Source organism: Gobio gobio, assembly GCF_949357685.1.
Source record: "Gobio gobio genome assembly, chromosome: 22".
Classification (NCBI taxonomy): domain Eukaryota; kingdom Metazoa; phylum Chordata; class Actinopteri; order Cypriniformes; family Gobionidae; genus Gobio; species Gobio gobio.
In genome coordinates, this window is record NC_137118.1 from 17,345,776 (window position 1) to 17,357,749 (window position 11,974).

The window sequence follows — 11,974 nt, forward strand, 5'->3', positions numbered from 1 at the left end:
GAATTAATGTAATAGTCCTACTTTTCATTTTTTGTTATGTAATTTTTTTTGTGATTTCAGGTTGTGGCGAGGGGGGCGTGGTTTCGCGAGGTCTGCACGGACGGAGGAGGCTGGGAGACGAGCGGTAAGAAAGTAGGTCAAGTGCATGATGATAAACACCTGTGTCTGATTCCAGTTATTGGCGTGGAGAGACCACTTAAAAGCCAGACTGGAGCAGTGTGGGAGGGAGAGAGAGACGCTGAGGACTCGTGGGAGCTGTGTTGAGCCGTGGACAGAGAGAAAGCTGATGTTACTCAGAGAAGAATACAAGTTTTGAGTGATATTGTTATGAGTGCGCAAGGCGCCAGTTTATGTTTATAACTGAGTTGAAAATAAAGACCCACAAGTTCCAGCATTTCGCCGACCCTACCTTCTTCCTTTCCAAACATACATCTGAACCTCGTTACACTGGTGCCGAAACCCGGGAAAGGAAGAAGAAGCCGTCGCCATCATGCAAGCCCCGTCAGCCTTGCCGTTTGCGGAGATCATCCAGTCGCTTGCGGGACTGAATCAGGAACACCATCGGGCACTGATCGAGATTAGGGAGGATCAAGAGCAACGCTTCCGTGTCCTCGTCAGTGCCCAACAAGAGGGCCGCGAGCTGTTCCGGAGCTGTATGGACCGGGAGGTTCGGACCGAGGGACCATCTGCTGTTACAGCGCCGCCCACCCACGTGCCACTGATGAAAATGAGCACGCAGGATGATCCTGAGGTGTTCCTGGATCTGTTTGAGAGGACCGCGGAGACCTGTGGATGGCCACAAGAGTACTGGCCAGTACGGCTCATTCCTTTGCTGACAGGAGAGGCACAACTGGCGGCGCAACAGCTACCGGTTCAGAACCTCCTGGTCTATCAAGACCTGAAGAGGGCCATCCTCCAGCGGGTTGGCCTATCCCCTGAGCAACATCGCCAGCGCTTCCGGTCGCTGGGCCTGGGGGAAGGTGGCCGACCCTTCGTGATGGAACAGAAGCGAGCATCAAGTGCCAACCGATCGCCCTGGCCCCAGGGGGAGATCACCTCGCACCGGTTCAGCTCACTGAAATTGCCCAGTTGCCCTTAACTCCATTATCCAAAGAAAAGACCGCTTTCACAACGCCGTTCGGGTTGCACCAATTTGTCACGCTTCCTTTCGGATTGTTTGGGGCACCCGCCACCTTTCAGCGACTGATGGACCGTGTCCTTCGACCGCACACTGCATATGCCGCTGCATACTTGGATGATTTAATCATCTATAGTAATGATTGGCAGCGGCATATGCAGCATGTGCGGGCGGTACTGAACTCGCTGAGGGGGGGCGGGGCTGACGGCCGATCCAAAGAACTGTGCGGTTGGGCGTGTGGAAGTCAAGTATCTGGGTTTCCACTAAGGGCATGGACAGGTGCGTCCCCAAATATGTAAAACAGCAGCCATTGCGACCTGTCCGCGGGCAAAGACCAAAAAGGAGGTGAGGCAGTTCCTGGGGCTGGCGGGATATTATAGAAGGTTTGTACCTAAATATTCGGACCTCACCAGCCCGCTGACTGACCTCACTAAAAAGTAGGCCCCAGATACGGTCCAGTGGACGGAGTCGTGCCAGCAGGCTTTCACCCAAGTAAAGGCTGCTCTGTGTGGCGGGCCGCTCTTACACTCTCCTGACTTCTCTCTGTCATTTCTTCTGCAGGCTGACGCCTCGGACAGGGGGTTGGGGGCAGTCCGGTCGCAGGAGATAGAGGGCGAGGAGCGGCCGGTGCTGTACGTGAGTCGGAAGCTCTCAAAGAGAGAGACCAGGTACAGCACCATTGAAAAGGAATGCTTGGCGATCCGGTGGGCCGTCCTCACCCTCCGCTATTATCTCCTGGGACGGGATCACCCGTTGGTATCTCGCGTTACAGCCTTTTAAGTTCAAGGTGGTCCACAGGCCGGGGGCGTAGATGGCTGTGGCCAACTTTCTCTCCAGAAATGGGGGGGGGCTTCAGGCCGGATGACTTCCTGGCCTGAGACGGGCGGTGGGGGTATGTGGCGAGGGAGGCGTGGTTTCGCAAGGTCTGCACGGACGGAGGAGGCCGGGAGACGAGCGATAAGAAAGTAGGTCAAGTGCATGATGATAAACACCTGTGTCTGATTGCAGTGATTGGTGTGGAGAGACCGCTTAAAAGCCAGACTGGAGCAGTGTGGGAGGGAGAGAGAGACGCTGAGGACTCGTGGGAGCTGTGTTGAGCCGTGGACAGAGAGAAAGCTGTTGTTTCACAGACACACTAGTGTGTGCTAATGTGCACCTAATGAAGCGCATGTAAGACAGAGAGAATCCTGATTGGCTTGTTTCGGTAAGTCAACCAATCAATTGTCAGTGTGAGCGGGCTTTTATCTCTTCTCCCGAACCGAATTAATCAGTTCAGTGTATCTAAAAACTGGAGCGCCATGGCAGAGGGAGAGTGCCCCAAAAAACGAAAGTATAAAGTATAAACATAATGACAATCTTGCACGCTGTACAGTTTGTAACTGACATGTTATGGTTGAGTTAAACAAGTTTAATTTCATGTGCATATTTTTAAGGTCGGCTAGTTGCCAAGGCTACATGAAAACAACAAACTCCTTAGACCTGTTTAAAGTTGCAATGAAATATAAATAAAAGCAGTTTACATAAATAGTATAAGCAGCTTATGTAAATAGTAAAAGTGATCTACATAAATGTACATAATTTTTACAAATAATTGCATAGGCCTATAGAAATTATATATTAATGATATATTATATTATATACTATACAAGTAAAGTCATGTTCTGTGGTGAAATGTCATCTTTGAGATACCTTTCCTCCCTTCATGTTTTTTTTTTGGGGGGGCTGTTTTCGGGATACCTCCCTGAAATTACTTTTTTCAGGTTGGGATGTCTGGAGAAGAATACAAGTTTTGAGTGATATTGTTACTTATAGTGCGCAAGGCACCAGTTTACATTTATAACTGAGTTGAAAATAAAGACCCACGAGTTCCAGCTGGTAGTTGCACGCATCTTAGCCTGCTTGATGGAAATTTCCGACCTTCACCTGGATGACCTTTACCTTCAACTCAACTTTGCCAAGACAGAAGTGCTTGTGGTTTCAGCCAGCACATCTTTTGTGTTATAATAGAGCAGTTAAACTTCACAGACCACATTGAACTGCCCGATCTTGCAGATTTTCCTTGTACAGCATTAGAATGATCAGGCCATTCCTATCGGAACACGCTACACAACTTGTCATCCAAGCTCTTGTTCCAGATTTGATTATTGTAATGCTCTCTTGACCACTGGCATCAAAGTCAAGGCACTGATGTTTTCTTACAGAACAATAACTGGCTCTGCACCCCTACACCTATATTTAACCTAACTTCAACCATTTTCAGGAGACTGCTAAAGATGCATCTTTTTGTGAACACTTGACCCATTAAAACTAGTCCTTTTCTGTTTAACTAAAAAAAACTTTGCTAGACTAACTAGAAATTGTCACCGTCATACTCCTAATTTGTAAGTTGCTTTGATAAAATGTAATTGGATATTGTCAAGTTGGACCTTAATGGCTAACGAGTAAATCTGAATTCCTCTGATAAATTCCCGGAAACAAGATCTCTCCTAAATGATTTAAATATAACAACAAAAGTGCCAGATAAAACTGAAATGTTTATGGGCGATCTTTTAGTTTGATTGACTCGAGAAGGAACATGCCAGGCACCTCCGGAAAGCAGAGAAGAAAGAGAAGAGAAGGACGAAAACAACACGCAAGGAGTTACCCTCCCAGTGGAGGACTGATCTGGAGGTGCAAGCAGATGATAAGAATCATCAAATAAATGAAAAAATATAATAAAAGGTTAATGAATGACGTTAGAAGGTTTATGTTGGAAAATCAATTTCAATGCTCAAAGACCGCGCCCCAGGATATGTTCAAGTATAAAAAGCTTTGTAAATTGTTTTTCGTTGACGCTCTTCGGGTGAAGACATACACGTTGTATTGTTATTTTTACCTTTTTGAATTATTGTCTTTGTATTATTCTGAAACGTTTTAAGTAAAATGGAAACCATTCTGTGGTTATTCGTCTCAGAGTGATTTTTTTTCCTGAAAATATCTTTATTGGTTGTAGTTTAGATATTTATATTAGCAGCCTGCCCAGTGCACACAAACTCGAGATTGAGCTGATTCAAGGACACCGCCAAGGACCCTGAAGCAACACCTGACATCTTTAACCTGCAGGTGAAAACTATTTATGATTGTTATGGGGATGTTTTAGGATGCTTTATACAATATGTATGAAATAATAACTACAATGTTACAGTATAAGATATAAGCCTACAGACAAATATAAAGATAATCGTCTTTTAATGTAGATATTTTTGCATATTCTAAATGATATACTAAACTTGTATTTTTATACTAAAATTTCCTATAATTCAAGAAACTTGACATATGTTATGTACAATGACTAATACTGTAAATGTGCAGGTTCCTTTGATTAAATGTATTCTGTATATGATTTTTTCCGTCAATATGAGAACGCGAGTGATGTATACAAAGCCTAGTTTTCATAATAAATAACAGTTTAGAATCCAAATACATAGCGAATATGGAAACATTTTGATTCGTGCCGAATAGTGAGCCCAACTGCTACGTCGCTTTAATGAATTTGTTTTGGCATGTTTAGGATACTTCTTCATTCTTGTTCTATTCTTAATATATCTTAATTGATAAGGTTTTTTTTGGGGTAAGGGGAACTAAAATAGTCAATGTTTATAACGTTTATGTTTGTGCATTATAATTTGCTTTATATAGCCGGTATAGGTCTATATTATTCCGGAATATAATAAAATTTGCCATAGGCTACAAATTCAATTCTTGTTTGAAGATGATAAAGTGGGGTATTGATCCTGTTTTATCCTTGCTAATGGTCTATTGAATTTACTTCTAAATGATTTCTGGTTATGAACAGGTCAAAGCAGCAAACTGTTTCGTGGGGCAATGAAGGTTTATCAGATTGTCCTGCTACTCTTCAGCTGCCAGTTCATTCACACTCTGGGTGAGATACTAATGTGATTTGGGATCATAAATGTACAGGCCTATCCAAAAGTATTCATGCTAATAGTATCTATATATTTGCAATCTCTTATTTTGCACCATGTGTTCACAGCTTTATACTGTTTGGATGTGTGTGGCACCCTGAAGCAGATAGACGCTGGGTCCGGTTCAGTGGTTGGAGTGAACAAGCAAAATGAAGCGTTTGTCCTAATTAATAATGTCTTCACAAGGATCCACACGTCTCTAAAGCACCTCAGTGTTGGTCCTGCTGGTCAGCTTGGGGTGGATACAGCAGACAGGATCTACAGGCTGCAGGGTGACAGCTTTGTGCAGATTCCAGGTGAAGAGACTGACTGTGCAATTCATAAAACCTGTTTAATCTGGCATAAATGCATGATTTCTAATTCGTAATCATTGTTTTAAAGCCCCAGTCCCAATGATATCCATTTATTGTTATTCTTCCCATTACTCTGACTAAACTTTCATCCAACCTGTTGTTTGCACGTTAGGCCTTCTCAAACAGGTGGATGCTGGAGGTGATCAGATCCCTGCAGGTGTCAATGTGAATGATGACATTTATTGTTCAGATATGGATGTTATCAACAAATGGCCAGTCAACCCTAGTCCTTGGGTTCAACTTTCTGGAAAGCTGAAGTATTACAGCTGTGGCCCGTACAGCTGTTGGGGGGTGAACCGCAATGACCAAATCTACATCAAGAAGGTAGTGTCACAATGTTAAATACAAGGGCTTTAAGTACACCAGGTTTTTAAAAGCACAACAAAGTAAAAATTCCTGACATAACTAAAGAAACTGGTGTGGAGGCAGCAAACAGTTTTTTGATGTGACTACGGTTTACTGGTTTGTGTTTCTTTGGGTCTTGCAGGGTGTGTCTAATAATGCCTGTTCCGGGTCCGGCCAGTTTGAGAATATTGCTGGACTTCTGTCCATGATTGAAGTAGCAACTGATGGCAGTGTCTTTGGTGTCAACTCTCAAGGGGCCTTATTCCAAAGGTGAACTGAACAGTCATCATATTAAACTTTGTATGAATAAAAGTAGATGAATGTTGATCTGATGTAAATGAAACGGCAATTTTGTCTGTTGCAGAACTGGCATAACTCGATCCAACCCCGCTGGCACCGGTTGGACCGTGATCGTTGTCTGTCCCAATGGTCACAAGCACGTGAGCTTTGACCTGGGAACGCTGTGGGTCGTCTGTATTGATGACTCCATTCGTAGATGTACTTTATAGTCTGTCATGAGACACTGCAGCAATCACTGAGCTCAATCATTAACAGAAACCTCTGTTTTCATTCACTGTAAACTGAAATCTATCGCTAAAAGCTGTACTTTTTCCTTTCGTTTGCTGTTGAATCTTCAAATGGCTTGTTTTTATTTTTAAAGACTGATTAGAAATGCATGTTTATGAATATATACAAAATGATGTCAAAAGAACAGTGTGATTAAGTGACAATATTATACTTTTTTTCAATTATGGGCATTTGACTAGAAACTATAGTAATTACAGAGATTAAAGAAACACAGTAAGAATGTTAAAGTGTTCATAGTCTATCATTACCAGATGGCAAGTGAATCAGACTTTCTTGTCAACATGCATATTATTTAAGTGTTAAGATTATACTTCAATAACAGTGAGATCATGCAGTATGTACTGTTGGGGTAACAGCTTAGGACCCAGGACCAGTAGTGAAAAATGAAGACCAGGAGTCAGGAGTCAGATTAATTAAAGAAAATTTACTGAAGAATAGTTTGCAGTTTCATCAGCAGAAGCCAGCTTCAAGAGGAGTTTGTAGGCCGCGCTCCCTCTAACAGTCTCCCCGCCTCCGTCTAGCGTACATACAATTTTCTGAACAGTTATACGGTTTTCAAGGTCTAGACACGTCATTACTGCCATGTGGACTGATTCTGATTGGTTCTAACAACATGCAATGTAAGCAACTTTCCACACGTAGACAGATAGGAGCATATATCACTAAACATGCGTAGACTCGATGTCGCCCAGGCCCAGATTAGTCCCTAGTGACCTCGGAGGTCATAGAAAAGACGCCTCCAAGTCTAGAATCGTTTGCAGAAAGGACCATCTCTAATACTGGATCTGCACAGAATCATGAGATGCACACACAAAGTTTCCCAGAAAAACAGTTTCCATCAAGGTCGGGACATCTTAACTAACTATCAACAAAGCTGAATCTGCAAAACATGCTGATACTACATTTAGTACAGAAGTGACTTTATTCTATTCTATAAAGAAAGAAAAGTATATCAGAGAGGTACATTTCTGTTACATTTTGAGTCCCCAAAAGAGTCACATAGCTGTAACATAGATGACCCCGGGGGTCGCTTTAGGAAGACATACAGTTAACACATGCTGAGCTCTTCTCACTTCAAACACCAAGGACATTTTCCTGTCAGCACATCTTGACACAGACATCAGAGCTGGATTCAAAAGCACAGAGCAACTAAAACACTACAATATTCAAAATCACTCCTTGAATATAGAGAACTGATTTATCAAATGTAGGACACTGTTATAACTTGATTATCATTCATTCTTATTTTAATATTGATTAAATATTTAATATTTAATATCATTCTTGAAGGATATGTGTCTGATGAAGAGACAAGTGATGTTTGGCTTGACCCTTGACCCTTCATTCCCCCCTTTTAGACCATATGTGGGGGTCCCATACCGCCACGTCTGGTCTACAAGTGAGGTCACTACGGAAGGTCAAGTGGTGACGCATGTTTCCCTTTTAGGGTCACAATTGTCTCTTCACCTCATCACGGACATGCTGGCCACTAAAAAGACCAGTCCCCGTTTTGAGGCTCTTTACCCCTTCCACTCACAAACAGGGCCCCAATGTTCTTCTTTTCTCAAAACTCCTGATCAACAAACTGATAACGTGCTTTCTCTCATTGAGAGGGGAACAGACAATATAGTACAATAGTTTTCATACAATTCTTGAGGGTTTCAGTAAAAGGAAATATAAAATAAAATAAAATAAAATAAAATGAAAGACAAATCCATATTTAATCTCTGGAAGCCGGGCTAAATGAGCAATCTCTGTTGCTGCATTCCCATCAAGTTAGAGGTGTGTGATGCCTCTAAAATCTGAACACATGACTGAAATTTGCAAGGTTAAAGTGACCAGAATGATCTCAGCTGACCCTTGAATGCCAATCTTTAAGGTGTTTCCTGGCTCTCAATTATGCGGTATTTGGTGAGCGGTATAGAGGGGCCAATATTAGGGCAGGGGCTGCCGTGTCCAGTCTTGACCTTGGCCCCTACGAAACACAGCTTCCCCTCCCACAGTGATGCTGCTGGCCTCACAGACATCTGCCTCACCTCTCATACACACCTCACATAAAAACACCCCCCCTTTCTGGGAGGTGCCCCAATGGTGGTGACCCCCATTGGCTTAGGTTGTCCTCTGCTGGCCAACAGAAGAGCTTACCCGTCATCGGCGAATCACCTCATGCTCATTGGTCATCGCTTAAGATCGTTGACCCTCAACAGGATCCGATATTCTCTGGAACCTTTTGGAAAGTGCATTCAAGAGTCAGCAGAGCCCCAGGTCTGATTTCAAATGAGTAAAAACATGGAGACAGGTTAATAATAGTTCCTGATCACACAGTTTTCCTGATACGAGTGTTCTCGTCAGACATCACACACATCTAGGATAGACCCTCAGTCACAACTCAGAGACCAAATACAAACTTAAAACAATATAAAGAAAGAAACAAAATCATACCTAGGGAGGATAGTTCAATTCATGATAATAATATAGAAAGATAAATATTGACTAAGTCTTTGATTATAAATTTAATTAAGATATATATATACACAATTATATTGGAGAGGCAGTGGATTCTAGAACCCACCCTTTAAGTTTCTCCTGAGGCCAAAGTGGGGGTATTAATGGTCTACCAATTTAGGCTGGTTCCTAATTTCCAATAAAAAAAAAATAGGATTGTAATTACTTTTTCAAAACCGACCTTTTCAGGTATAAAACTCAATAGTGGCCTGAAATAAAAAATAAAAAGTAAATAAATAAAAATAAACAACATAATAGTCCATCCAATTGCATTCAGTCTCATATAGCATGCCCCACCTCAAAAGAATAGAAAATAAAATAAAACATTCACATCATCCATCTCATTATTTCCACTTAAAACATAAACTTGTTCCTAATTTTTACTCAAGAACCCTTTTGCTAAATTTACTTTTCCCGACAGACCCATTTTCACTCATCATAGCCCACATAATCTTTAACCATAAATGAACATAACCAAAAACAAAATAAACAAATAAATAGTTAATGTTAAAACCTTTTCATCAAAATGACTTCATTATCAATTCGTATTCCATTCAATAAGCTTGTTCACTCATCTTTATCTTGTTGACATTATGCTTAATCATACTAAATACCAAATTATTAATCACCATGTTATTAGTAAAACATTTAAGATCATTCATCAGGGTTTTCCTTAAAGTACCCTTTTTTAATTTTCTTTTATTCTCAATGTCTTGTTCATTAAAACTCTTCAGGTGTAAGCTCCAAATGACCAAAATCTTAAACCTCTTAATTCATGTCACTTGGTAGTGATACTTCATCAAATCCTCACTAGCCTTATCTTGCCACTTACACCCAAACGTGTCATAACTTTACAAAGAACTTACAGATTTCATAATTTCCTATATTACTTTAAATTTGGACTATAAGTCATCATCAATTTCTTTAAAGCTGTTTTTCCATTTAACTTTACGGGTGTTCCTAAATTCTATTTCACAACATTAATCTTTGGGCTATTTCTCATTATTGTTCTATCAATCTGCAGATGCCACACAATATGATCATTATTGTTTCTTATCTCTTCTGCTCTGCAGAAACCAAAATATTATATTCCTCTTATCTCAATCCCAGTCACACAGAAAGACTTAAAGTCACTTGCTTCTTTAACATTAATTGTGGTTCTCTATATAAATCAAAGTATCATAAAAAAATTTAAATAAAGTAAAAATAAAACTTTTCATTTTTATAAGTTATCTCTTTGGTCGCCCTCCGGCCTTTCAGAATTTTGAGGGAGTCTCTGGATAATTTAGATAGTGACTTCAGCCAATGTGTCACTTTGTCTCTGCCGTCAAGTCTATAACATTTACGCTTACCATTTTGAATCAATTGACATTATTTATATTTAAGCCCTCAGTTGAATTTAGACAATGGTTTTAACCCATGATGGACGGCAATCTTTAACTTTACAATTCCACTTGAACTAATCCAGAGAGTAATTCAAATCAACATCATAAATGACAAAAGTCGTCATAACAGACAGAGCTGGATAACAATCCATTTAAAGCTCGTCCCGTGTTCTGGATCATCTTTTCACCAGATTCCTTCAAAATTATCAGTTTCTCTAAAGGTTGTCGTTTACCTTAACCCATCTGTAATGGCAAATACTCATTCCAGAGGTTAATGACACCCAATTAGGACAGAACAGTTCTAGGAACACATACAACATAAAGTGCAGTCACACCCACACACACATTAAACATTAATTGCTCATCCGCAAATTTTACTTTTAGTGTTTACTCAAATTATTATTCAAACTCATTTTTTGCATCTGCTCATTATTAATTTGTCTCTACAAAAGTCAGCTGGATTGTTTTGGTTCGGATATCATTTTCTTTGTTTTGTTTCAGCTTTAGCAGGGCGATAACAAATTGCACCATCCCTGCTTCCACAAGCAGTCTCTCTCTCTCTCTCTCTCTCTCTAACCTTTTTAACAGTCTTCTAAGACTTTAACTTCAATGTGAAATTCATCTCATACCTTTTTAAACACTGTTTTCCCTAAAACATGTCTTATTATTTTCAAGTGATGCCATGTGCTTTTACTTATCAATATCTTCTATCATCTGGCACAGGCTCAGATATCAGCCTTGAGCTGGTTTTGAAATAGAGAGAGACTTCTATGCATTCAGTACTGGTACTGCATTTTCATAAACTTTTAACTTGTCACTCTAGCACAGCATAAGACTTGGCTAGAGATCACATTGATCTTCCAATAAACGTCAGACTTCACACTAGCTCAGCGTAAGACCTGGCTAGAAATTAAAATTGTTTTCAAATAAGCGACAGACATTTTCCTTTTAACTCTATCTTTTGCCATAATAACGTTTTCAAATGATCATAATTTTATATTTGTCTTTTGCCCATACAATAAATTTAAACTTCAAACATCTAAATTGAGTCTGAGTTACTCTTCCAATTTTAGCCCCAGCACCAGAAATGACATGGTGGGGCAGATTCAGATAAGCGAATTGTTTTATTACAGCTCTGCATGAGCTTATCTCTTGAAACCAAAACATCAGCTTCTAGGGTTTTTAGCTTTTAACCATATTCTCCTACAGTGTTTTTACCAACATCCAGTCAAATAAACTTTATCAGAATTTTTTCACGAATCATTTTAACATTTTTGTCATTTAAACCCTCTATGTCTCTAATTATATAGTTACGTCGTTATTCTTTTAACCATAATTTATTTTAAAATGATCATAGATCTTTCCTTTTAAAAGGAATTTCTTAAGACTTCAATTTATTGAACTTATTTCCTTATTTTCAATCTGTGTACCTCTGTTTAAAATCCCTCCGTGTCCGTGACTATATCTGCTGTCTTTCGTCTCAAAATCTTTTTCTGGACTGATCATATCACTCAAATTTTTAGCCATCCTTTTAGTCAAAGTTCATACTCACCTGAAATTATACCAGCAGAGATGGAGGCGAAGATCTTTAACCAACACAGCTGTGGCTTCTGCGTGATGAAACTGCAAAGTACACTTATACGAAAAAGTCACTTACTGGTCCATTCCAATTTGGGTCATACCTTACATTTTACT

General features: G+C 40.2%; 1 protein-coding gene across 1 annotated transcript; it reads left to right on the plus strand.

Annotated features, from left to right (window-relative positions):
- Window positions 1-1,999: 1,999 nt before the first annotated feature.
- LOC307119170 (fish-egg lectin-like) lies at window positions 2,000-6,310 on the plus strand (the record flags this gene model as incomplete). Its single annotated transcript, XM_079805249.1, has 7 exons — window positions 2,000-2,030; window positions 2,147-2,230; window positions 4,974-5,060; window positions 5,172-5,399; window positions 5,569-5,780; window positions 5,944-6,071; window positions 6,166-6,310. The coding sequence occupies 7 exons, from the start codon at window positions 2,000-2,002 to the stop codon at window positions 6,308-6,310; spliced, it is 915 nt and encodes a 304-aa protein (XP_079661375.1).
- Between the last annotated feature and the right edge of the window lie 5,664 nt (window positions 6,311-11,974).